Here is a 27,965-nt window from a genome sequence, read left to right as displayed (position 1 = left end):
CATTACGAGGCATCTTAGTAAAAAGAAGTTTATTCATCTGTTATATAAGCAAATAGGTAAATAGTCAGCAAAGCCTTTGTGCCATGACTGTAAACTTTTTATTTAAAAAAATTGTGTTAAAAAGCAATACAGGAATTTCCATTAACGTTCTAAAAAAGTTTGTTCACATCTTGAAAGAAAATACATTAGCAACATCTCCCAGCAAAATTCATCTTTAAAAAAGTAAAACTCTAGCTAGGTGCAAAGCTGTTCTACAGTATAGTATCCTCTACATTTTAATTTAATCACAGGATTGAATATCATTCATCTCTATTGTCTCTAAAACACGATCAAGAGTTTATCTTAAATAGATGATATTCAATGATGTGTTTACACATTGCCACAGGTACTAACATTATTAGAAGAGTGCACAACTGAATTTCACTAACAAAGCAAGACCTTTCTATATACTGCATCATAACCTTTCCTAACCAATACAGTTAATTTAGCTATATGCCTTTAAAATCATGTACGTTTTCCAAGGAAAAATACTAAAAAATCCCATGGTCCAAATTCTGCTCCCAGTTATATTCACAGGATAACATAAGCACCATCAAGCTGTGGATTAGAGCCAAAAAGCTTAAAGAGAATCGGTGGGTTTGTGAATATAAGAGAGAGAAGAACTTGACCCATGTCTGTAAACATTCACAAAAGTCTGCAGTCAAAAGTGCCGGATAGGCAGCCTATCCGCAGTACAATTATTTTATTCACGGAGAGGTATGGGGGCAGGGAGGATGTTATGGAACATTATCCTAGAGACGAATTAAAAGGCTTTTATGTACTTCGGAAAGACCTATTACCAGCTAGCTAAACCATACTCCAATAAGACATAATCCACTTCTATCCAAATATAGTACAGCATCATTTCCTAGCTTTCCTGTTCAGATTCAGACAGTGGAGTACTCACTTCAGCAGCAAGCCCATGACAATATTTCAAAGCATAAGAAAACCCCCAAACCCCTCTGATCTAGTCTCCCCTTGACATACTAGTGATGCTAACAGGAGATCCTCACACATATGAAAGGATCCTAAGAACCATAAACTGATCTTGATCCATGCACACACAAAAGGTGTACATCTAGACTAAAGATCACCAACAGCTTTAAGTATCTAATTTCAGTCTAGATCTCGTTCTACATTAACCACATATACCATACAAAACATAACAGAAGGATAGGCAATTATACATGCTATTAAGTATACCTGTTCTCCCCATTCAGTTTGACAGCCAATTGCTCTATTTACATATATGTCTGTTTGAACCTTCCCAATCCTGTAAAAAAACAAACATCGAACTCATAAGCTACAGAGAGTCAAGGATTCTCAGCAATTCACAGGATCAGACCCTGAATCAGTTAAAAGCAGTCATGACATGGTTTGCCATCTTGACACACACAGTTTCCCAGAAGCATTTTATTCTCATATTTCCCCTTCTTTCCCCAACTCAGATCATGCTCCTGCTGAAGCGGAGTGCAATTCTGTCAGCCTTCAAAGTGAGCAGGATCAGACTCTGTCAAGCAACTACTGCAGTCTTTAAAAATATCTGGTATTTATTGCCATCCACTCTGGGGTAGACTTGTCTGCAAAGAAAATGGTGTCCCTGGTGTTGATGGATAGTTAGCAAAACCTTCAGGCTGAGCTGTATAGTTCTCTAGAGCAGAAGCAGAATGTGCCTTCAGGAAAGAAAAGAAGTTAGGCAACAGCACTGATAAAAACAAACAAAATAAAGTAAAACTGCAGGCAAAATACTAGTCCCACTCACAAGGTAGACTAAACTTATCTAAATTATCAAATACAAACTCTGATAATAGCTTCAAATAACCTAGGTAGGTCAAGGACAGAAACAAGTTGTTTCACAGGCAAGAGACATGATAAAACTACACATTATCTAAAGTAACCTCAAACTTGCCTAACTACAGTGTCTGTGGGAACTATTAGGGTAAAGGCACAACCCCAGCAGAAACAAATTCAAGAAAATCTGTGTGCAGAGAGACACATGACCTAAGGTAAAAGAAATCTCTATAGACAACCACTTTAAGTATTCAAAGCTCAGACTGGAACTAAGCCCCATATTTTGCAACTAGATGGTCAATTCACTAGATTTAAAAGAAATCTAACACAAACTCTACTTACTCCTCCTTTCTTTTTTTCTTTAACCGCTCATCATTTTACCAAGATTTTCAAGAAGGCTTTAATCACATTCATAACCTCCAGAAGCTCTGCGCATTCATTGGTCATCCAGGACCTTCAGCAGAAGTTTAATCCAAGTTGTTCTTTATCATCAGCCTTGTAATCAGTTCTCAAACAGGCTAGGGATGTTATTTATTTACATGAATCCCAAAAAGTTAACACCCAAGTATATGTTCCAATAATTACTGAATGCAGAACAGTATTAACAAATAGGCATGTTACCTGTAGTAGTGCTGACTGCGCAGCCGCACTATGCTGCAGTTCCTGTAAGGAAGATTGTGCGGCACTTTGGGGAAAGCCGGGGATACCAGGGAGAGATAAAAGACCAGGAAAAACTGTATTTCCCGGTGTCTGAAGTCCAGAAGTCAAGCTGAAAGAATGAGTCAAGACACAGCTGTTATTAGGAACACCTGTATCTTATTTTTATCCTACGTTTCTGTCTACATAAACTTGTATCTATATAAATTAGGTAAGCATCTGTTTTTCTAAACCTCATAAAGGCTAGAATTTCCAAACAGAAGCCCAGCCTCTATCCACCTACAAATTATTCATGCACATAGAAGTCAAGACTGTCTGGAACACACATGTACCTGAGAAGGGAAGTCAGAAGTTTCTGTACCTCGGCTGTGCCTGCTGTTTGCACACAAAATTTCATAGAGGAAAGTTAATGCTGAGTACTTCCTGAAATCATAGTAACATCTCGGATATTGTCTGCTATGACCTGGATGTGTCAATGGATGCCCATGTGGGATCCATTCCTGTAAAATCCTAGGAGGTGCCAAGTATACTCATCTGGGAAATAAGGTCACTCAGCACCTCACGGGATTAGACTCTGTGGTAACTGGGACTACTGAGGAGGACAATCTATTCAGTAACTATTAGTTTCTAAAGACAGGTGGAAATCCAGTGGTGAACGAAGTTTAAAAAATTAACTCTGCTTGCTAACTATGACTGAAAATAATGTCTACGCCTAAAGTAAAACCAGTGTTTTGCTCAGAGAAAAAGAAATGGTTCTGACCTCCTTCAGAAACAGAAACATACCCAGCCTGTGCAACAAGTGCAGAGTTGAAGTTTGAGCTAAAGGCCGAGGCAAACCCTGGCAGGACCGGAGCCGGAGATGGGGCTGTGGCAGCTGCCGGCAACGGTGCAACTGCTGCTACTGCAGAAGATGCCTGGAGGCCAGGGAAAGAAGGGAGAGCAGGAGTGACAGAGGGTGTGTTAGAGACAGGAAAACCAGGGAAGGATGGGTTTGATGATCCCAGAGGTCCCTGGGCGACAGAAAAAAGGGAAGGGACGGCACTGGACAAGTTAAGCGAAAAGGGTGGAGCAGAGACTGTTGCTGAGGCGGCGAGTCCTGAGAGTACAGCTGCTGTGGTATTCACATGAGGGGCAGACACAGCTGAAGCAGTTGTAGACGGAGTAGCTAACAAAGACCCTGGGAGAGTGACGGGTGGCGTAAGTGCTGGATTACCAGTAAAAGCAAAGTTACTGGTTAGAGACGTAAAAGGAGGAAGTCCATTAAATACAGGGGCAATGGGAGCAGGGGAGCCATGTGGGGCAAGGGAAATGGAAGCCAGAGAAGTGGAACTGTTTAAAGGAGCACTCAAAGAGGAGAGACCTGATAACGCTGGATTTAGGGAACTGGGTAAACTGACTGGCACTGAAGCTGCTGAAGTGTATGCACGCCCAAGTGCCGACAGTCCTAGAGTGCCATGAGAAGGGCTGGCCGAATGAGAAGGACCTTTGAAGGCTGAAAGGGTAGGACTCATGGGTTCTGTTTTGACCAGAACTGTGGGGATACCTGTGGCAGCTGGGGCTGATGAGAGCTGCTGATCAGGATTAGTAGGGCTTGTGCCATGCAAGAGGGAGGCTGAGGAGCCACAGTTGACTGGCAGAACAGACGGTGAAGTGGTTAAAGGCGACTGTGCAGGCAATGTCGGGGGAGTGGAACTAGAATTGGCCACAGATGGGGATGGAAGACCTGGAAAAATGGCCAGTCCAGGTGTGGAGGAACGCTGTGGGGTGGGGGTGGCTGATGGAGTATAACATTTGTTGACAGAGGAAGCAGGAGGGTCAGAGCTTTGATTAGCAAGGGCAGATAAAGAAGCAAGCTCACTTGTCATAGCAGAAGGTAAAGCAGATGAATTGATTAATGAAGTGTCATTTGATGTCAGAAATCCCTTTAAAACAGACAAAATTGGGTTAGGCAAGCTAAGTGAACCAGGAATGGTAGTGGCAGGGGAATTAGCAATTGTAGAGGGCACAGGACTAGAAATCCCTTGGGGATTGGGTGGCAAGGACAAAGGGAGGCCAGCAAAAACTGATGACAATGGAGCAGGATTATTAGCTGAAGCAACTGAAGAGGTTGCAGAAAAAGGGAGGCTAGCAAATGGTGCAGTAGCAGATGCAAAAGCTTCATTAGGTGCAGGTGTGGCACACGGTGTGGAAGAACCTTGTGGAGCTGGTGTAGCAGTGGGTATAGAAGCCAGCCCAGAGAAAACTGCAGGGACAGGGGTAGAGGTTGCACTGTGAACAGATGTGACAGGAACACCAGGCAATGAAAGGGATTTGATGACAGTAGGGGTTGGGGTTGATGGCTGAGATGTATGGATGGAAGAGGAGACCTGTCCTGGGAAAACAGGAAGGACAGGGGTAGACATGTTCATCCCAGGGATGAGTGGAGTTGCAGGTGCTAATGGATGGCTTATTGCCTTGACAGGTGATGGGGTAGGGACTGGAGTAGCAGCAGGTGTTGAAGGATTAGAACCATGAGGAGTAAAGAGCTGATTCGCTTGTGCAGAAAAAGCTGCAAAGAAACAAAACTGGTAAGAATACTTGAAACTGTCAGAAATGTTTGAAATCAACAAAAACACATTTTATACAGTATTTCAAAATATGATACATAGGCAATAGCTAACACACAGTGTCTGTATATAAACAACCCACACTAGAGCCTATGAAGGCAAAATAAAAAGGTATGTACAAACATATAACACAGGTTGTACGTTATGTAGGTTACCACTTCTCTTTAAAACCCTTTACAGCATCTGTCACCTTTTCATGATCTCATGCAAGACAGTTTAGATACTCAAATATACTCTGTAAGAATCTCCAAGTGATAGATAAACACCTTCTCTCTAATCCTTAACATCTAGCCATAGTCAAACTAGATCTAACATTCTAGCAGCCTCACAGGGACCCCTCTACATTCACTCTCACTGAAGGTCAGAATTTCCTTCAGAACCAGCTATTTTAACATACCATGATTTCAGAGTTTAGTCAACAACTGAAGAAAGGTAATTTCAAGTGATAGTACTTTTCTTTTGCCAAAATCAGGTCATTCTCCTCACTATTTCCTTCATATTTTAATTCTAAGAAGGTGCACTTTTAAATTCATGCATCACAATACAATAGTAAGGTCAAGTGTCAATGTCAGCTTATTAAACAGTATTTTTAGAAGTCTGAAGTCATCTAGGATGGAGGCAAGCACCTGCCACTATGAGTATCAGCTGATCTCAATGCTACAAAGTAAGTCAGAGAGACAGCAAGCTGTAAGAAAACAGGAAGGCACACTGCTAAGGGGGACGTAAGCGTTAATGGAGAAAAGCTGCATCTAAGGACCCTGGCATGTCAAGAACTTTGATATCTTTATATCTAGTTCCCTGCAGAATATGAATGTGTTAATCATTCCTTTCAAACAACTCTCATCTTTTATTTTACTTTTAAAATAATATGCTCAACTGTAAACAAATCACTGATCCAACTAGACAAACATCACTCATAACTATGTGCTCCTGCCCAATTTCTACACACACACACACACACACACTCCGAAAACAAAAACACAAATTTTAAAAACCTGGACCTAAATTGATACAACAAACTCTTCTTTTTTGTATCCTAAAATTGTAAAACCAGGCAGTTTGCAAACAACTTCCTTTTACATATTCTTTTTCAAAAAGCTGAACTCAGATTGCTCTGGACTTTTTCCCTACCTCATCCCATTTCCAAATTGAAGAATCTCCTGAAGATCACAGTTCTTAACCCTGACAGCAACAATAGCTACCAAAGAAATGCAGCTGTAATAGAACCCAGAGCTATTACTGAATCTCTCTCTCTTACATTGTATTCATTTACTTCTATAAACTACCTTGTAAATACATGCATAAGCACATAAATGGTATATATGCATAAAGTGAGTCTTTAAATAGTAATGTTCCTGTAGAGCCATCCCTGGACATAATGGAGGAAAGACAAAACAAAACAAATTTCCCCCCTCATAGAAATATTTACAGGCTCTAAACTTAACATGGTCATTTTATCTAATTTTGATATTTGCTAGAATGCCTGACTTAATATACAGTAGTTCCTCAGTTTCTATTTGTCAAAAGTAACAAAGTCTTATCAAAGCAAGTAAAAGTAGTTCAGCATGGGATTTTATTATTATTTGTATCACTATCACCCCAAGACCAAAACCCAGTATACTAAGTACTACCCAAATACAGACCAAAAAAACCAACCGCTCTCTTCTGCAAAAAGAATTATAGTTTTAAGAGAGTGCAGAAGGATACAGTTAGATGTAACAGTCTGCAGTAAGACATTCTACATCTGGATTTCAACAAACTAGAAACAAAGAATCCGTTTGGCCCATTTGTACTGTAAGTTTTCCAATGCAACTTGTATATGAAATAAAAATATGAATGGGTTTTCAAATAGACTGAAGTCCAGTGTTTTAACAACTGCAGAGATACTAATGAAGTGCTTCAGTGCATTACATTTCAAAACATATTTTGCTTTAGCTTTTACATGATATCTCAAATATATAGAGAGATGCTTAAGAACAGAAAACTTTAATGCACTAACTCAAAAGGCCAGATTTTAGTGTTTCAATACCTCAAAGTGCCCAATGCCTGAGACGATTTTTTCCTTAACTCTCAAGGGATTTTACTCCAATAGCAGTTAAATACTTAGATGATTATGAAAATCCCTCTAAAGAAATAAAAGCTATTTACATTTTCTGAACAAAGTTACAGTGAGAACACAATCTCCCTGCAGATGTGCAATTTACCTTGATTTTGGGAAGATTTTGCCTGGCTGGAAAGGTCTTCATTTTCTAAACAGAGAACAGCAGGCAGTTATTTAAAAGAAGGTGGAACTTCAGCAGAGAATGATCCTTTCACAACAATGGAGGAGGAAAAAAAAAAGACACTAGTAAAATTTTTAAAGTCATGCATGCTTTACCTGGTACAACTTGATTAGCAGTGTATGGTGGTGGTGCTGGTAAGCCTGGAGCTATGACATTAGCCATTGGAACTAAGCCAGCATTGTTGTAAGCACCTGAAAACAAATGCAACATACACCTTGTTGTCAAAAAAAACCACATCTAAATAAACCAGGAAGTATCTTTCTTTAAAAGAGTATTTTCAAGGTTGTAAAATATTCCTTCACAAAAAAGCCGGAGTTTATTATCCAGGCTATTGTCAAAATGTGCCCGAGTCACATGCATTGTGATCCAAGTAAGGACAGTTCTCTAACCATTTTTAACAGCAGAACCAAACAAGAACTAAAATTTTAGTGCTGTGCTTTGAAACAGCCTGAAAAAGCCAGGCTTCTGTTGCTTTTAGTTCCATTTTGGCTAAAAAACTCAGAGGGAGAGGAATGATTTGGAGTGTCTGCAGCAGTATTCGTTCTTTTTCCTGCAACCCTTCCTTTAATGTTAAAGCCTTTAAAAATAAAGACACAAATGCATACCAATGATCACCTACCAGCCTTCCAATACTAGTCAGAAAATTAAGAGAAAATGTCCCAGCTCTGTGCACACTGAATACTTAGCCTATCATTCTTCAATATCTCTTTAAATATCAAGAAACTGAAGGGGGATAGCAGATGACTTTGATATAAAACATTTATTGTACTTGACATACCAAAGATAACTTTTTCCCTCTTATTCTTTAGGGTAACTCAAACCAGTGTTCTATAGCTATGGTATACAGTTCTGAAGAACATGATCAGAATTTAAATAACCATAATACATATACAACAAAGGGCCTGAACAAGCATTTTAAATATACACGAATTTATGCTTCCCATGAACAAGCATTTTAAACATACACAAATTTATGCTTCCTATGAAAAGGCAGTGTATGAACAATATTCAAAGTGCAGTAATATTCCATACAAAACTCCTTTCTGATTTCATACTTTTATAGCAGAACTACCTAAAGCTAGATTTCTGCCATGACAACTCATGATCCAAATTCAAACAAGTAATTAATGATCATTGTGCCACCCAGGTTGATGTTATACATAGATGTTTTTTATATATGAGACAAAACTAAACATCACTGCCATTGTTTTTGATCGTTACTTAAAAACAATCAAGTTAAATAGTCTCAGGTCAGTAACTACAATCTCCTTAAACATATATGTGTGTGTTTGTATAGATATGTGTATACACACACACACACGTATCCACGCATATATAAATAAAATGCTTGCAGTAGCTAAAAGCAATAGAAATAAATCTGTTCCCACTTTGAAATAAGGTTTTGACCTCCTAATGAAACATAACTCATTTAAGAGCTGGATTCAAGTAAATCATCAGTTCCACATTAACAAGGGACTTTTTAAAAACTATTTTACAGCCTAATAAGGCCCCAGGAGCTCAAAAGCTATTTCGTATTCTAAAATCTGCTAGTATTGAGGTCTACTCAAAGGCCAAATTTTGTGCTCTAACTTATTTTTTATAGGATTCATCTAATATAAATTTGAGCTAGTCTACATATTTTCTTTACACTCATTGGAGAGAAAGTCTTTCCTAAGTCACGAAGCATCAGATTTTCTCAGCTTATTTTAGTCAATAGTTGTAGAGGACTGGTACTAAATGTGGTTTTGTCTCAACATTGCTGCTGCTGCTGCAAAGCCACTGCTGCCAAGGTGCCCCAGGAGCTGTCCGCGAGGTAAACAACCTCGTGCACCTGCACGGGGTAAAAAGGGCGCGAAAAGGGCAGAAGGTCGTCTCTAGGGCACGACACTTGCCATCTGCGCATGAGCAGGAGACCCCCAGATGCCCCAGCCCATTTCTGGAAGGTTCCGAGAGGGCGGACTGCGCATGACGGTTAATCTGCATGGGAAGCGAGGAAGCACCTCCCGGAGGCAGGGCAAGAACCTATAAAAACTGCAGACTCTGTGAATGGGGGCTTGCTTGCTTGCGACAACTGAAGAACTCAAGTGGAGCCAGCGCAACCAGACGGGAGCTTCCCCCCTCTGACCCCCACCGCCACTGAGATTCCCAAAAGAAGAGGACCAACGGGACGCCGCTGGATCCACGGGTGGTGATATCTGTCTTTCTCTCTCTCTCTCTCCCTTTCTCTTCCCCTTTTCCTCTTTTTCCCTAAACGTGTGACGTGGGACGTGTCTAGTTAGTTGATTCCATTTTGCCTTAATAAATCTTAAAACTGGTTGGCTGGTGTCATTTTCACCTTAATTCAGTCCAAGGGCATCACGAACTTGGTCGTTGGTCCTAAGGGGAGGGAGGTCGTCCTGAACGACTCCTTTCGGGCCGTGACATTTTAAAATTGGCGTAGTCGGCAGGATGCCCTTGAGATACTGAACCTACCAAAAGGGACTGGGACCCTTACCGTGGCCCCTTCCTTGGGAAGTGCCTGACAGGAGCGGGGACAGAGGATCTTGTTGTAAAGATACACACTGGGTACGTAAACCCACAGTAGGCTGAACAGTTTGGACTACAGAGGATGTGACAATGAAGGATAATACTCTTTTTGAGAATTTGAAGGGCTATAAAGCCCTGCTGTCTCTTGGTATGGCTCGGGCAACAGTTTGTGGTGTTTAGGGGTGGCACTAATTGCTGCCTGGACGAGGAGGCAAAGTGATAAAAAGACCATTGAGTCCTTGCGAGAAGACATAAGAAATTCCCAGAGTGGAGCCAAAGAGACAATTGAGTCCTTGCGAGAACAGGTTAGAAACTTGCAAAGTCAACTCGCTGCTGAGCGCAACCATATTCAGCGGCTTCAAATAATCTTACCGGACTCACTAGACTGAGAGAGAATCCTGCTGTCTGAATTGGAAGAAAACAGGTGGGGGTTTGATGATAGTGAACAGGGATTCTCAAATTTGGCTGAACTAGATGGAAAACAGGCATCTTATCTAAAATCTATATATCCAATTAAAGAATTAGAAGAGAGCAGGAATTCCTTTTATCCTGGAGATGGGAACGTAGTGGTGAGACCCTTGATTAAAACTGAAACCATTGGTAATGGTCAGGGGGGTATTCAACAACATACCATGCGTATTATCCCCTATTCCCCTCAGGACTTGGCTAAAATACAGGAAAAATACTCCTGGGACTCCCGGGAAACTGAAACTGAGTATGTGTGGAGAGTCTCCCTCACCGGGGGGAGGGGGGAGGGATGGCATTCTGCTGAGTGAAGATGAAGCTAGAGTATATTGGGGACCCGGAGTCTTTCTAACCACAAAAGATAATAGGGAACCATGGTCCTTGACCCAGAGGGTAGCCTACTGGGCAGGAGGATGAGACCCAATGGAAAGAGGAGACCCTTTTTCTATTAAAACACCCACAGCGGGCCACATTCTGGAAAGTGTGCAGAAAACTGCTTGCCTCCAATTGATGCATGACTGTTTGCTGCTTCTGCAGCAGCCCTCCCCCATGCAGTGTGTGGCAGACCCTGAGAGGTTACATCCTCTGATCAGGGGACTTCCTGATGCCTTAAAACTATATGCTATCCAGCTGCAAGACCGATTACGAACTCCCTGACCGAGGGGAAGGGGAGGCTCCCCTGACATGACTTGGGGGGAGGTGGCACAGGAGCTAATTAATTACGAAAGGCGTATGGGATTCACTGGCCAGGGAGAAACAAAGCATAAAGCAGAAATAAGAGTTGAGGAAACTGGGAGGCAATATAAATCACTGCAACACCCACATCCTGGGAAACCGGTATGGGTGACAGATAGCAGGAGACAATTATTATGGGCAGAAGGCATTTCAAAGGGAATTCCCAGAGAAGTCATGGATAGGTTACCAACTCCCAACCTGGAAGGTTTGGTAAGAGGTTGGGACAGGATAAGGGGAACCCCATCTTCCTCAAACCCCAAAGATCCTCCTCCCTTATTCCAAGAACCTAGAATAGTAACCCCATCTGCAGCCCGGAAAATTAATGTGATTGATTTTAAAACCCCGGAGTCAGGAAACCCCCTGAGCCATCCCTTTTAAGTGAGCTGGGGACGGCCAGTGGGTCCACTTAAGGAGGCTCACAGAAAACAGCAGAGGAGACTTGTTGATAACTTTCCCACTAGGGTCCTTTAAAACTCCAGTTACTTTCTTAGTAGACACTGGGGCCCAGATCTCAGCTCTTCGAAAGGATATTGCTGATAACAATGGGATAGTGGCCGATAAGAAACCGATCTGGGTCACTGATGTTTTTGGTAACTCTAAACCACAACCGACAGCCTGAGTTAAATGCTCGCTGCCAGGTGATGAATCTCCAGTTGAAACCACAATGATACTAGGAGATTTGCCAACAAATATTATGGGACTTGACCTACTAAAAGGCCATGCCTGGGTAGACTCGGGAGGAAAAAAGTGGACGTTCGGACTCCCTGTAGCCTCGATGAGGCTGCTTCAGTCAGCACCCGCACTTCCTCTTTCAAAAATAGTCAATGTCAAACCCTATGCTCTGCCATTCGGAGCAAGGAAGGGAACTGCCCCTGTAATAACTGAATTACAAGAACAGGGGATAATTATTCCCACTCACTCATGCTATAACTCCGCTGTGTGGCCAGTCCGTAAACCAAACGGAAAGTGGAGATTGACAATTGATTATCGGCGTCTGAACGCCAATACAGGTCCTTTAACAGCTGCTGTGCCTAATATAGCTGAACTGATTGCAACTACACAGGAGCAAGCCCATCAAATTTTAGCAACCATTGATGTTAAAGACATGTTTTTTATGGTTCCCTTGCAGGAAACAGATAAAGATCGTTTTGCTTTTACATGGGAGGGCATGCAGTTCACCTTTACACGTCTCCCCCAGGCATACCGCCACTCACCAACCATTGCCCACCACGCACTGGCACAGGAGCTTGCTCAAATCATGCCTGAAAAAGGGGTCAAAGTATATCAATATACTGATGATATATTGGTTGGCGGCTCTGATGCCACTGCGGTAGGAAAAACCCAATCTGAAATAGTTAACCATTTGGAAAGTTTAGGACTCCAAATTCTGACAGAAAAGACACAGCCTCGCTCTTCTGAGGTGAAATTCCTAGGCATTTGGTGGAGAGGAGAAACAGTATGTATTCCCCCTGAGACTTTAACTTCCCTTGAACAAGTAAAGATGCCTGAAAATAAGAAGGAGTTACAACATGCCCTAGGCCTGCTGGTATTTTGGAGAAAACACATTCCAGATTTTTTCATCATAGCATGTCCTTTATATGATTTGACATGCAAAAAGGCTATCTGGAATTGGACCCCAATTCATGAGGAAGCCTTAGAATTGTTAATTTTTGAGGCTGGGGTTTATCAAGCCTTAGGGCCAATACATCCAACAGATCCACTCCATATTGAGTGGGGTGTTGCAATTCATGGATTATCTATATGTATGTGGCAATGTGGGCCTGAAGGTCTGACTCGCCCCATAGGATTTTACTCACACAGTTTCAAAGATGCAGAGAAGCGATACTCTGCCTGGGAGAAGGGCCTCTTCGTAGTTAGCCTAGCTTTGCAAGAAGCTGAAAAAGTCATAGGACAGCAATCAATTATTTTAAGAGGACCCTTTAAGGTCTTGAAGCCAGTATCAGCTGGGACTCCACTGCCTGTGGGGGCTGCACAACAAGAAACAGTAAGGAAGTGGTATGCGCAGTTAGATCACTACTGCCATACACACAAGATAGAGGAGGGTACACCTAAGATGCTTCAAATACAGGATGCACCCCCTCATCACCCAGATCAGGAACCACCTCCTTCTGTTACAAAACCTGCTCCTCCTTTTGAATCCCAACTAAAAAATGTATGGTTTACTGATGCCTCTTCCAAAAGAGAAGGAAGGTAAGGTCTGGAAATACCGAGCAGTAGCACTGCATGTTGATTCAGGAGACCGGATAGTAACGGGAGGGGAGGGGAGTGCTCAGGAGAGTTGATAGCAGTTTGGAGTGTGATAAAGCGAGAAGCAGAAAACACAGAACCCAGTGTTCATTTACACCGATTCATATGCTGTGTTCAAGGGATGTACTGAATGGCTCCCATTCTGGGAACAAAACCAGTGGGAAGTTAATTGAGTACCAGTGTGGCAACGAGAGAAATGGGAAGAAATCCTCAACATTGCCAAACAGAAATCTTTCCTAGTAGGATGGGTAGCTGCACACCAAACAGGAAACCACCCCGCTCACCTCTTGAACAATCAAGTAGATTCGCTAACCCATCTAGCTACATTAGCGGCAGAAGCAGAGGGGGAAAAATGGGAACATCTGTTAGAATGGTTGCATGTTAAACGAGACCATTCTGGAAGTAAAGACCTTTATAAAGAGGCAGTCAGCAGGGGATGGTCTGTGACCAGGGAGCTATGTAACATCGTTATCTCAGCATGCAGCCTATGCTGTATACGGTTAGGGGAACATAACCCTCTCAAGGACCAACCCCTACACTTAAGAGACAGTAAGGGGCTGTGGGACACTTGGCAAGTAGACTACATTGGCCCTTTTCACCTCTCAGAAGGGGAGAGGCATGTATTGGTAGCAGTCGAGGTAATTTCAGGATTAACCCAAGCTGAAGCTGTCCCGTGAGCAACAGCGGAATATACAGTGAACAGTCTGAAATCATGGTTTAGTTTTTTTCCTAAACCCAGAGTTACCCAATCAGATAACGGTAGCCACTTTACTGCCGGAGTAGTCCAAGAATGGGCACGAGATGAAGGGATACAATGGATTTTCCATGCCCCATATTATCCCCAGGCAAACGGTATTGTAGAACGTACAAATGGACTCTTAAAATGAACCCTAAAACTGCACAATCCCGGATGGGCGTGAAGAATATCTGATGCAGTAACTAAAGTCAATGGACGATGGGGAGTAAATGGCTGCCCCAGACTCGCTGCTTTTTGCCCTAATCCTCCATCCCTCTTACCTGGGACTGGGGAGAATAAGAAACCGAGGAATCCCTTGTATTACCCAGGACAACCGGTTCTAGTGGACTTACCCACTGTGGGACAAATACCTCTAGTACTAAAAGCTTCAAAAAATCTGTATGCATGGGTAGCTACTGATGCCCATGGGAAAGATCATAGAATCCATGCCAGGTGGATCCTCCCTTCCTTTTAGGTCAACAATGTAAAAGGAAGAGGGCACTGGGGAAGAAGACTTGTCTTATGTTGAGCTTGAGTGTCCTCAACGATACTACCTGTGGTAGTTATAACAGTTATTTTTATCATTTTTTGTAATTGTGTGCTGCGATCATAATTAGCTTTATTGTTGAAAACACAACAGCCAAGAATGGCATTCTTAACTTGTGTTGGAAAGATACTTCTTGTCTTAATGTGCTTATATGTGCTATGGCAAACCTACCACCAGAATACACTTCTGGGGCTTGGTATTGTACCGGCCGAATAGGTGATGGGGCAACCACCTTCTTCAGCCCTCTGGGCAACAGAGATGCAACTTACTTTCAATTCCCACCAGGGATAAACGGGCCATTTGCTCAGGGCATTGGAGCTAAGAAGGGGCATTACTGGATATGCAGGCACACAGCATATACATTTTTACCCACGGGGTGGTTGGGAATTTGTTATATAGGGATTATCAGACCTTTGTTTTTCCTTTTGCCAGAAACAAGTGGACCTCGGTTAGGCATAAAGGTATATGATAACCTTGGAGACAGAAGTGTTGCCTGTAAGACGCGATCCATTAAGGGAAATTTGGGCGGGACGCAAAAATGGGGAAATAATCAGACTACAAGCGGCTCTAGAAATTATTACCAACAAAACCGCTGACACGATAGATCTTCTAACTTGGCAATCCCAACAGATGCGCACGGCAATCCTTCAGCACCACATGGTTTTTAGATTACCTGTTAGCTGAAGAGGGAGAAGTGTGTGGGAAATTAAATATTCCTAACTGTTGTTTGGAAATAGATGATGTAGGCGAAGTAGTTCTCCAGTTAACCAAAGATATCAGAAAAATAGCCCACGTCCTCGTCCAAACCTGGAATGGCTGGAGTGGCGATTTGTAGTCCTGGTTACTGGGGGCACCGTGGGTGAAACAGTTAATATTGTATTTGTTAGGTGCAGTTGCAGCCTTAATGTTCTTGTATAATTCCTTGCTTTGTTCAATTAATCGGACATGTTGTGTCAAATATGCAATTTGTTCCTACCACCTTGCCGGACGGCATAAAGAAAATCCGTGCCATCCATTGGCCGTGGCCAACCACAGTACCCATCTATTTCCCAGTTTCTCCTGAAGGAGGAAATTGCATATTGACCTCCACAGTGCATTTGCCAGCTGTTTTATGCCTGTTCTAACAATCCTACCTCATTAACTCAGTTTTGATGTCTGTTTTGTAAAGTTAAATGTTGTTGAAGTTGTTAAGGAATAAGCTTGCATTGAGCAAGACCTCTGTTTAAGCACTTTATTTTTTACCCAAACCTATGTTGTTCCTGCGACTTCCCCCTGTCCCTAATTATCTCTTCCTTCCTTCCTTCCTTGCTTCCTTGCTTTCTCTCTCTCTCTCTCTCTTTCCTGCTGCCAAGCTGCAATGTTGAGACACGAGGTGGTGTAGAGGACTGGTACTAAATGCGGTTTTGTCTCAACATTGCTGCTGCTGCTGCAAAGCCACTGCTGCCAAGGTGCCCCAGGAGCTGTCCGCGAGGTAAACAACCTCGTGCACCTGCACGGGGTAAAAAGGGCGCGAAAAGGGCAGAAGGTCGTCTCTAGGGCACGACACTTGCCATCTGCGCATGAGCAGGAGACCCCCAGATGCCCCAGCCCATTTCTGGAAGGTTCCGAGAGGGCGGACTGCGCATGACGGTTAATCTGCATGGGAAGCGAGGAAGCACCTCCCGGAGGCGGGGCAAGAACCTATAAAAACTGCAGACTCTGTGAATGGGGGCTTGCTTGCTTGCGACAACTGAAGAACTCAAGTGGAGCCAGCGCAACCAGACGGGAGCTTCCCCCCTCTGACCCCCACCGCCACTGAGATTCCCAAAAGAAGAGGACCAACAGGACGCCGCTGGATCCACGGGTGGTGATACGTCTTTCTCTCTCTCCCTCTCTCTTGCCCTTTTCCTCTCTTTTTCCCTAAACGTGTGACTCGGGACATGTCTAGTTAGTTGATTCCATTTTGCCTTAATAAATCTTAAAACTGGTTGGCTGGTGTCATTTTCACCTTAATTCAGTCCAAGGGCATCACGAACTTGGTTGTTGGTCCTAAGGGGAGGGAGGTCGTCCTGAACGACTCCTTTCAGGCCGTGACACTAGTAGTTTCCATTTTTCTGAGCTGATTACAAAAGCATTTGTAAACATCAAGTTGGTGAGATGACTGACCCTTCAACAGCCATGCTGTTAACATCTCAAACCAATTCTAGCAACCCCCCTTATCAAGTATCTTGAAAACTCCCTGAAATCCCTAACACCATGAAAAGCAAGCTTCCAGATCAGAGAACTCTTTGTTATACAATACAGAATGGCAAGGTTAAAATAGCTTTCAACTGCTGCACCAGAGCCTGACTATGTTAAGTACTCCAACCTATTCTTCCAGATAAGTGGCAACTCAATAGTACTGCCAGCAAAATCCATGTCACAGTATTTAGGTGGCTGGATTCCAGCTGCAGATGAGAGACATGCTGCTAAGCACCTTACTCTCCTCCACAAATGTCTGGAATCAAACAACTGATGTAGCAGAACAAAGACAAAAGATGCTTTTGCAAAAAGGCTCAGTCTTGCCTGAGGCACAAGGCTAGGAAGAGAGAGAATCAAACACTGCACACTGCGACCACTACCTCCCTTCTGAGACTTAAGTCTACATGGCTAAACTTTTCTTTTAGGGAGCTGTGTTCCACTGTAATGGAGAGAAAGTGAAGATAATTTACTGCAGGCAATTGAGAAACAGATTACTGCCCTTCAGCAAGTCTGTATATATTACCATCTAATTTAGGTGCGCCTGACCACATCCTAAATTTGGCACAAAGCGAACAGGCCAACAGACTTGTCAAGCCAAAGCCCAAACCTTAGTCAAAGGTTAGTGCAACAACACAGCCCTAGTCTTGTCTTATATGCATAATGCCTCCCATACATGAAACACTTTGTGGTCACAGCAGAATTGTTAGTTTTCTTAACAATGTGGATGTTGGAAAAAAAAAGCCAATATATTCCTCATTTTATTAACACTGCAGTCATGACAGGAAGAAGTAGAAACTAGTACCCAGAGCATGCTTAGGGAGCACAAGCCAATTTCATATATGATCATGGTCAGAGAAACTGACACTAGACACTCTTTACTTAAAAGGCAAATGGATGAAACGGTAGCATCAAGCTAAAACACACAGAAGCTTACTTGGTGCAATAGTTGCATGTGGCCGACATGGTGGGATGGGGTATGGAACTGGTTTGTGTGGATTGTAGGTTGATGGAGCCTACATAAAAAACAAAACAACAACAAAAAAAAAAACAGAAGAAGCAATAGTGAAAGCATTACCTAATGTTTCTCAAACAGAAATTTAACATTCAGATACTGCACAGATAGTTGTTCTTCATGAGAAAAATATTATGATATTAAATTTCATCATAATTGCTACAGTGGCTATAAATGTTTAACTCCTTCTGAACTCACGGTAGAAGTAGTATCAGATTCAGTGAATGTTTGTCCCACGATTAAAATTTTTGAAATATAAATCAGCTGTGTTGTCGAGAAACAAGAACTTCCTCATAAGGCACCCCCTTAATTCAAGCTTTCAAGATGCATGTATTTTTTATGTGGGAAACCCTCAGAGACTGTGATACAAAGTTTGCATAAATTTGTATCTAACACTTCCACTAGCTCATGATGGACTACTGAAACTGCTTTTAGTTTTCTCTTCTGCTACTCTGATTTAAATTCTGCCCTCGAATGCCAGCATATTATATCCACTAAAGAGAGTCGTATTTCCCAAGGATATAAACTAAAGCTTGATTCTACTCAAGTTACATACAGAAATACTGTATCATTGAATATTATCTTTGTTATAGAAGTTAAGTTTTGCTTAAATCGCTATTCTACAGTCTTCCTCTAACATAACAGCACTTCATAAAAAGCCTTACGAATTCGGTTGTTGATTGTACTTTTTTTCTTAATGTTTCATTTATTTATTTATCAGACATACTGGTTTGGATGGTCCAAGTATACGGGCTGCTATTCCCTTTCCTTCATTAGTACATTCTTCTGTGTCCTTTTTGATAGGAGTTCCCTGAAATAAGAAAATTAAGTATTACTTTTAGAAGCAAAACTTGCTACAGAATTTCTTGCATATTTGCCTTATTTCTAAATTACAGTCAAATTTCTGGATATTCTGAAGGTGATACTTAATCATGTTTGTTCAGAAAAAAAGGTGCATTCTATGCTTGTAAAATGTTAAGTAAGAGCATTCCAGTAGTTTGGTTTATAATATTGTGCTTTTGTAAAGGGATGTGTATTAAACAGTCCATGTTTCACCATAACTTGTATTTTTGGCTCTCAGAGCATTCACAAGAAATATTTAACATGGTTGTTCAAAAACTACACTAGGATTAACAGTAGTACCATAGTGACCATATTAGGTCATCTCACCTACCTACTATTAAGGTTCTTTAAACCTCTAGTTTCCCTCATTCTGCCAAATATAGCTGTAGTTTACAGTCTTTTCCATATATGAACAATATCTTATTTATGCAGTAATCTTCACACAAAGCAGCACAGGAAGAATATGCAAATAAAAATAATGCAGGTTGACTAAGAACACAAAATGAAGTAATTCAAGGAAAAAAACATTGCTTTTAATTCCATTCCTCCTTCCACGTATATGAATCCTGGTTTGATTACACTATAATTAATCCTAAATCAAGAATGCTTTGAAAAGCACAAGCAAATGATCATGCTTACTGGGAAAATTCCATTTATGCGGCTTGGTTTGCCCTTGGGATAAGGGTTGCCTGGAATCATGCCACAGGATGATATCATAGCATGAGGAGCCTTACAACCTGTTTTTGAAGCCTGCAAAATAATCAAAGAAAATATATTATCTGCTATTAAATTCAATGTTTTAAAGAAATGAATTACTATTTCATGACATTTAGACTGCATTAATCCATCTATTCAAAACAACCCAAAGCTTTGTCTGTCCTGGATGTCATATCTTCCCAGATACTCCTCCTGAGAGCCTGCCAAAGTCCCCTTCATTTTGAATAACTCAGCCCATCTCTGCTTCTACAAAACTTAGTTGCAAACAGTTGGTGTTCTTCAAAGCAAACTCAGACTGTGTCCCTAAGCATTAGTTACATGTCTATGTCCCTTTTGCCATCTGATCCTGATTCCAGACAACCGTCTCTCTTCTTTGCACGTGCATTACATGGTTCTTCTCTTTTTGCAGCTGTCTCTTTCAGGTTGTCTTTCACCAGCAGTTTCTAGCAGCCCTCATGGTAAGTCTTCAACCTGCCATGACCATAAGGATGGAAACAATACTGTATTTTAAAGAATGAAGAAAACTAAAGTATCTTGAATACCTGTTCAAGTATTCTTCTGCATCTTTTCTTCTCTGACATATTAATTCTGAACAGATCTTCAATAAGGCGATAATTCTGAGCATCAACAATGTTGCTTTAAAGGAAGATATTGACAAATGATTACTATTATTTCATATGCTTACCAGAAATAATGCACTATAGAAAAACAAATAACATTTATTCAAACAGTACCCAACAGAACATAGTAAGTTCACATCATAACATTTTCATTATTAAAGTAAAAACCTCAGGCTTAATTAAATATGGACCTCATACCTGTAAGTGAAACATGGTATTAGGATTACTTATCAGTACAAAGTAATGGACAATGACTAGACTTTATAGTAAAAATAACCATGTTGGCAAAATGAATTTTGCATCATAGCAGTTCATTAGAAAGCGCTAATTGCTTCTAGCACACAATTCCCAGCACAGCAGAAAAACAGCAGCGACGAGGTTTGCCACTGTCTCTTATTTACTTCAGAATGAAAAAGATAAACTCCTTGCAATTCTTCCCATGTTCTGCAATGCTAATGAAACTCTTCAGATAGCTCCAAAAAGTACCTTCCCTTCTCCTTGCTCTTCTCCCCAAAATAATGCTGGACACACCTAAGAGAAAAACAAAATCTGCAAACACAATAGGTAGCCCAATGCCTGATTCTACACACCTGCTTCAAAACTCTGACCACAGCACCTTTATTGCTGTCAAATGTCCTCTCTCTGTCCCCACACCAAGCTGCTGGAACTACAGTACAGCCCTTTAAAGGAGAACTTCTCAATGGAGGAAAATATTAGAAGAAATGGAATCAGCAGAATGTTGAACAAAGCCATGTAAAACACCTTAAAGAATGGTATTAAAATGTGGATGTAATTTCAGCTCTCTTCTCTAGTTTTGTTTACAAAGTAAGTACAAAGACATGGGTTAGGATTTTTATTTCATAATGACTCCCTTGTGCTCTTGCACTGCAGAAACTCAACAGCTTAAAAAGTTGCCACATGCACGGCCCCACCAGCTAAAGAGCAGTAACTAATCAGCCTATGTGCTCTAATCTCATTTCAAGGAAGAGTGTTAGTTTAATGTGTTGCTGAAATTCCTTTAGGCTACCTGGTTTGCTTTGGACTAAAACAGATTAGAAGCATTCACACAGCTTCCTACAGATCAACTCGAAAAGCAAGACCATGTCTACACCCTCAGTCTTACTTATTTACAGAAATATATATGAATTTATATGCCCCAAAATGTTTGAGCTGGCTGTGATAAACAGTAGTTCATATGCAAGGCAGACATGCTTTATACCAAAAAAGAAAAAAAAAACTAAACAAAAAAACTCAACTACCACACACTCATCCACCCTTCATTCATACAATAAATCAGAAGGGTTCTAACGTAAATAGATGTAAACGCCAGATCCTTTGAAGGAGCTATGTTCAATAAAAAACAACTTGCTGTGTAAGCAGACATTAAAAATAGCTATAAAAATTTTATAGACATTAGATCTGTAAGTCAAATGTGCCAATTTAAAGCAAGTATTCACTTAATTTTCACAAATACAATTTTTACAGAGCTTTTAAAATGCAAAAGGGTTAATGCACAGACTACACAGCTACAGCCTTACTCACTCTGATCTCAAGCCTTTTACATTTCACTGAACAGAAATAAGCTTAAGGACCTCTTAATTCTTTTAAAGACTGGGGAGTCCAGTTTAAAAACATTGCTGAAGTGGCAGATTTCCAGCAGGCAGAAGCCTGCATAGCACAATGTTCAAGACTCAGATGAATTTTGGAATTTTACACATCCACTTCTTATTCTTCTTTTTTACAGCCCTATTGGTAATGAATTTGCAATTCTGAGTAAAGAGTTCTACTTCACCTTAACTGGTCAAAGTGCTTTCTTCTAGAAGTATCTTAAGTCTTACATACTCCAGCTTTAATAAACACAACAATTACACCTTAAGGAAATATGAGAGATACTTACGAAGCTAAGATTTCTAGGGCAATAAGTTTGTCCTTACTGAATGTGAAACAGTTGAGAATATTCACCATTTTTGATGCTGGAACAGCCACTATTTTCTGACAAGTAAGCAAGAAAGAAAAACATTTACATAAAACAAGGCAATACTTTAAGTTCATAATGCAACATAGTAACAGCTTCATATCATGTACTGCAGTAAGTGTTTAATATTATCTCCCTCTCACTGGGAAGGAGATTCTATGTGCTAAATGCTGAGCAAACAACTTTAAAAAGCACTTGCCAAAAGACACAGAAAACAGAAAAGTTATTAATAGTTACAACAGGTAACTGTTCTTGTGATACAGGGGAAGGTAAAAGATACTTCAGTAAGAAGAGATACCCTGTTTAGAAGTACGATGTCTCTCATTATGATACCTTTGAAAAAGAAAGGGGAGAATAGGAAAGCTTGAAGATTAAAGGGTGGACACATCAGTTGGATAAGTATACATTACAAAATTAAAGGCAGATTAAGAAGGCAAATACAAGGTTATATTACAAAAACTTACATGCTGTAAAGCCTTTATTGCCTTGAGCTGTGGTTCAGCCCAGGAAAAGTATCTCAGTAACTCAACAACCTGCAACAGAAAGGACTTCAATTAATCCTTTATGTGGATTCAAAATTTATGCTAATGTATGCTAAAATGTAATCAAATGTCACAGATGGACACATCAGTGCATACGAGGAGCTAATGTTCTTTTTGCTTGTAAGCCCTTAAAAATCCTGCCTTATGAGATAAAGGTTTTTTCTACAGAAATACTTAAAACAGATACTTACTTTAATATATATTTGTGTATGTGCCTAACTGCTGCCACAGTATTAAAATTAAAAAGTCTTCTCACAAAAGCTTAGAAATATTCACTATCTCAAACAATATGGCAACCAAACACACATATAAAGAAAAAAAACCAAACAAACAAAAAAGACCTCCATAGTGCCAAAATAATAGTTGGATACCTGCTACTACACAGTCGTTTAGAAACTACATCCAAAATAATCACAAATTCTGTGATGAACAATTTTCCCCACATGTGAGGAGCTAAAATGTAATAGTTATGATGACATAAAAAAAATAATTTATAACTACTTTTAGCAGATTAATACTGATATAACAATGTAGATTTAAATCTCTTCAGTTAATTAAAAAAAAGTAAACATGATCGATCTGAGTAAGATTAAAGAGAATGCCTTTCTGTATTACTGGATACACAAAACCAAGAGCTCCCTTTACCCCAAGTCAGTGTTGACTTTTACCTGTTCACTTGAAAAGTATCCATGAACATATTCAATAGCTTTTAGCTTGTACTCAGTCAATACAGCCTAAAAGACAGAGGGAAAAGACACATAAGTAGCCCCTCAAGAATTATAGCACAATCATCTGCTAGACAAATCTATTAATCTAAAAAATGTCTGATCTTACAAAACAACATTTGCATCAATTACACTGAAATATTTCTAAGAATTGTCAAAGGACAGTCCATAGACAATTAAGTGAACAATAAAAAGCAGAGCGAGGACGTTTAATTCTTCTGTTAGAAAAAAAAGCTACTCTTTTTTGCTTCATTTCACATTGTTTTTTGGCTTAAAGTTATAATAAAAGAACATCGTCATCATCATTCCCTTTGCCTCTAAAGTTTATACCAGCTTTATGTTAAACAAGATAATACAGGTCATTATTCATACAGTATTTTCATACGTTTCCCATAAAATAATCAGCAGAGTATCTTATTTCAATGAATTTATGAAAAGACTAGGTACGAAGTCTGTAAAGACAGCTGTATGAGAAAAGCTTGCCCTAGAGGGTGATGCTGTATTATCAAACACCATCCAATAGCTTGAACCTTACTTAATATGCAATCATACAAAACAAAGGAAGCAGAGTAGTCTAATGCAGTACTGACCACCATTTTTGACTTTGCAGCAAGATATAGTTCTTTTGATACCACATGGGCCATGCAATAGCCAGGGCTTCCCGCTTCACCTCACACCCAGCTCACTGACACATATAAAGGACATAAAGATAGGGCAGGAATTCAACTGACCATTTTAACTGGCACACACCCTCCTCTCCGCAGTTTGCAGGGCCCTCATCCATTGATAACTCCCACACTAGCTATTCTCAAATCACCCTCTCTCCCCGCTTCACCCACCACACCCATTTCCGTCTTCTTCCCAACTGCACTGTATAGACCTAAAGCCCCTTTATATTCTTTTGCCTCCCCTACCTTGTCACTCCACACTGACAGACATGCTGTTCTCCCTCACCGCAATCTGATTATGAACAGCATGGGTACCCAGAAAACCACCTGCATACTGTCCTAGGCAAACCTCTTCTTTTGTGTCTCATTAAGAGATTGAGACTACCAGAAATGCTGAAGTCACAGGGTAAAAAACACCTCTCTTCATGCTCTTTTTGTTCTCTTCCTTTCTTCTTTTCACTTATTTAGGAAAAAGTCTAGTATCTCATATAGCAACTTCTTCATCAAAGCTGAAGTTACTCTTACTCCCTAAATTAACAATTGAATGACTCATAACAAGAACACAAACAGAAAGCTCTGCTATGTACATTTATGAAAGAAAATATTTTATTTTATTAATAATCACAAATACACATGGGGAAAGATGGAACTAAGCTGCATATTAAGATATTTAATCAATGTTTTTTCCTACTAACAGTAAGACTGAAAATGGAGCATACCAACATGATTACCTACAAACAAGAGAAAAAAGGTTTTACTGCAGGGCTAGAAATTAAGTTTAAACAAAGACCTAATCACAAAGATACAAAATAAGTATCTGGAAAATGAACTTTAGGCAGCAGAAACGTTAGCAGCAGAGCTAGTACTAACAGAGCACAGTATTAAGGATTAACAGTAAGTTTGGTTTATAGGAATACAGTCAGACCACATACAGGAAGTACAATTGCCTAAAATTACATGTCAAGAAAATCTTTTGTCTGAAGTACTTATTAGTTGTAAGGAGAATTTAAGCACTGCAGTGCAGTAGTAGTAATATCTGAAACATTACTTCCCCCGTTCATCAATTTTTAGAGAAAATATGTCACGTGAAAGTTGTTTCTTGATTTCTCCCCATATTTTCCCTAAGGGATCTTAGTGGAAGGAAAGAACACACCCAGAAATTTCTTTGGCTTAGGAAATTGTTAGTCTGACCTATTACAGAGAATGGCACATACTTGTTTTACAAAGGAGAATTTGTGACAATGACCTTATGCAAAAATGCTAGTAAGAGCAGTTGGGATAACAAAGGCTCATCACCGGGGCTTTTGTGCAGAAGTGGCTCATCCCTCAGTATGTTTCTGAGGCCTAACACTACAACTGCATCTATCACGGCATCTCAGCCTGAAACTGAAGAAGCTTCTCTGGAGCACCCAACTCCAGACAAAGCAGATTGGCCTCTCCTAGACAACCCATCATAGTAAGAATATCCATTAGAAAAACGGTAAAGGGTTACATCTCTGCCATAAGGCAATCTTACTGCTAACTGGTTCTTCAAATTCACATCAAGAAAGGTTTAACAGGATATACAACTGTTCTTTTGTGAGATTTAAGTCATCCCTGCTTAACATTTCAACTATAGCAAAATATGTCATTCTAGGCTTTTACTTCTCATCTAAGATAGTTAATTTCAGAGGGCCTGAAGGATCCAGACATTTTTCCAACTCCCCTCAAAGTTCTCTTCCATCTCCTTGTCCATCTCAGCAGTTGGGGGGGGGGCGGGGGGACGGACTGTCCCAAGAACTAATTTCCAGGTTTCCTGTTAAAAACAGGCCTCTATGCAGAAAGGAATGAGAGCATCTGCCAGAGAACAGGAAGCCCAGATTTGCTTCTCTGCTTCCCACCCCAAGTAGCTATTTTGTTCAATGAGTTTTCCAACAGGAGAGGTATAACTGGAATTCAGAGAATGGTTCAAACCCCAGGATTTTACATTCTGGGGTAAGGTGGGTGCATGCTCCTGAGTGGTGGAAGATGTGGCTTCAAACAAGGAGAGCAAGGGACAGCTTAGAACTCAGCCCTCCCACATCTTAAATGTGCATCTCCTGAACCATTATACATAAGGTGGATACCTCAGCTAAGTTAACTTCTCCAGTCATATGAAGCAAAAAAGCCATATTTTGTTATTGTCTTTTATTCTTCAGAACTGATATGAAAATGCCATGACAAACCAGTTACTTCATACTAGCATCTTCCAATTGCATTTTGTCAGGTCAGTGCTAACAGCTAGACTGTCTCAGTCTTCTGAGAAAACAAAAATGGTTTGAGCCAAAGACGTGCACTCAGAAGAAACACATCAAGAGTGCTTTGAGAGGACAAGAAAATAACACACAAGAATAATGACAGATCAACTTAATCATCTCAACTTCCATAATATCATTAATCTGAAACTCTTACAGAACCTTATGAATGACCCGAGTCTGGCAGCCTGTCTTATCATTGCAAGCATTTGGCTCGTCTTGAAACTTATCCTGTATATACACAGCCATCACAGGGCAAAAGTGTTCGACTTTCCAACAAGGCATTGATCAGGAACTTAAAAAGCTCCTGAATGTGTTGTTATTCAGGACAACTAAAAACAAACAGACTAGTGAAGGTTAAATGAGACATGAAATCTGAAGAGTGACCTTTAGCGGACAGGCCAAGAGCAAGAAATACAATGCATATCTCAGATCTTTCAATTCCATGCTTTAATTTTACAATCATCCAATATATATATGGAACATTCCACTGATAGTTTAAAAGAAGTCCTTTTATTTGTGCTAGAAATATTTAAATATAGTTGATTAGGTTTTTACAAACCATAACAGTTCTGCATCTCATTGTCTGCTCAACAGCCTCAAGGACAGCAAGCATATCACGCAAAGCCGTACACTGTATCTGATAAAGGAAGGCCAGCTTCTGGCAGCACCTGCATATTCCAGTTCTTCAAACTGAGAAATAATTTAGCCTTTATTCAATTTTCAAGTGAGCAGTAAAGCAAATGAACACCTGAAATAGTATGTCCATCTACCACAACAACCTGCAACCAAACCATTAAAACCAGCATGCAAAACAAGTTACCTTTCTAATTTCATCCAGCACGGTTTCAAATGATTTCTTATCCATCTTTATTAGTTCTGTCAATGCACGTATTTAAACAGGAAAAAAAAATCCAGGCCAAATACTTTAAAGTATTTGTAAGAATACAGAGGAAAAAATATATATTCCATCAAGAGAAAAAAAAACAGGGCACAAAAGGTGGCTTAAGCTCTCCGTGGCACCCGGGAATTTAGCGCTGGCGCCTTTGCAATGCGGAGACAAAGGCGGAGGGCCGGGCGCTGCCCGCCGCCTCGGCAGCGCCCGCGGTCGCCGCCTGCGCGCTTGGGGCTGCAGGCGCCGGCAGGGGAAGAGCTGGCGGCCGGGACGCGGAGCAGCAATGGCCCGGCGCGGGCAGGAGGGCCGCGGCCGCCCGGACGAGCGAGGGGCGCGGGCCGCCCGGCGGCAGGGCCGCTCGCTCGCTCCTCAGCACGCGGCGCCGCGGCGCGGCTGGCCCGCACCCGCCCGCGGGGCGCCGCCGCCCCCCATGGCGCGCCGCGCCGCCACCCTTTGTTACCGGCGGCCGCAGAGGCCGAGGCGCTCCCGGGCGGCCGCCGGCGAGCGCGGGGCGGGGCGGGGAAGCCGGGCCGGGCCGGCCCTGCCGCGACCACCGGGCCTGCCGGGACGGAGAGGGTGGGGGGGGGCCGCACCACCCGAGCCACCGACCAGGCGCTCCTGACCGCCGGTCCTACCTCCTCGCCGGCGCGCTGAGATGACATCACGACGCGAGCGCTCCCTAGGGCCTTTCCCTGCCGGCCAGCCACCGCGATGCCCGCATAGAAATCTCGTGAACCTCAGCCGAAGCCGAGCCCCAGCGCTGGCTGCCGGCGCGGACCCTTTAACATGCCTCTGCGCGGGCCGTCGCTCGGCGCGGGGCAGG

The 27,965-nt window shown here is 41.4% G+C and overlaps 1 protein-coding gene across 4 annotated transcripts; it reads right to left on the bottom strand.

Moving 5' to 3' along the window:
• Positions 1–14: 14 nt before the first annotated feature.
• On the bottom strand, positions 15–27,943 carry PROSER1 (proline and serine rich 1). 4 transcript variants are annotated; one of them, XM_064504906.1, is made up of 14 exons: positions 27,071–27,943; positions 23,250–23,315; positions 22,504–22,572; positions 21,962–22,056; positions 19,987–20,080; positions 19,367–19,477; positions 18,612–18,695; positions 17,807–17,885; positions 7,471–7,566; positions 7,298–7,342; positions 3,271–5,035; positions 2,820–2,862; positions 2,452–2,599; positions 15–1,712 (listed from the first exon to the last, which is right to left on the bottom strand). In XM_064504906.1, the coding sequence occupies exons 1-13, from the start codon at positions 27,113–27,115 to the stop codon at positions 2,480–2,482; spliced, it is 2,712 nt and encodes a 903-aa protein (XP_064360976.1). In that variant the 5' UTR covers positions 27,116–27,943; the 3' UTR covers positions 15–1,712; positions 2,452–2,479. The 4 variants fall into 4 exon arrangements, with proteins under 4 accessions (XP_064360976.1, XP_025964179.1, XP_064360975.1 ...); XM_026108394.2 differs by lacking the exon at positions 2,820–2,862; XM_064504905.1 differs by lacking the exon at positions 2,820–2,862 and having other exon boundaries at positions 27,778–27,943.
• Between the last annotated feature and the right edge of the window lie 22 nt (positions 27,944–27,965).

The sequence above is a fragment of the Dromaius novaehollandiae genome, chromosome 1 (genome assembly GCF_036370855.1).
Source record: "Dromaius novaehollandiae isolate bDroNov1 chromosome 1, bDroNov1.hap1, whole genome shotgun sequence".
Lineage (NCBI taxonomy): Eukaryota > Metazoa > Chordata > Aves > Casuariiformes > Dromaiidae > Dromaius > Dromaius novaehollandiae.
The sequence above is the reverse complement of the archived record's forward strand: the minus strand, read 5'-3'. Positions and strand labels throughout refer to the sequence as shown.

Bases quoted from the DNA above. Each gene is read 5' to 3' on its own strand.
- PROSER1 (XM_026108394.2), bottom strand. From the start codon at position 27,115: ATGGATAAGAAATCATTTGAAACCGTGCTGGATGAAATTAGAAAG. The intron at 17,886-18,611 runs GTATGTCTGATA...TTTTTTATGTAG, and splicing joins TACTTGGACCATCCAAACCA to GCTCCATCAACCTACAATCC. The intron at 2,600-3,270 runs GTATGTTTCTGT...TCATTCTTTCAG, and splicing joins GCACTTGTTGCACAGGCTGG to CTTGACTTCTGGACTTCAGA.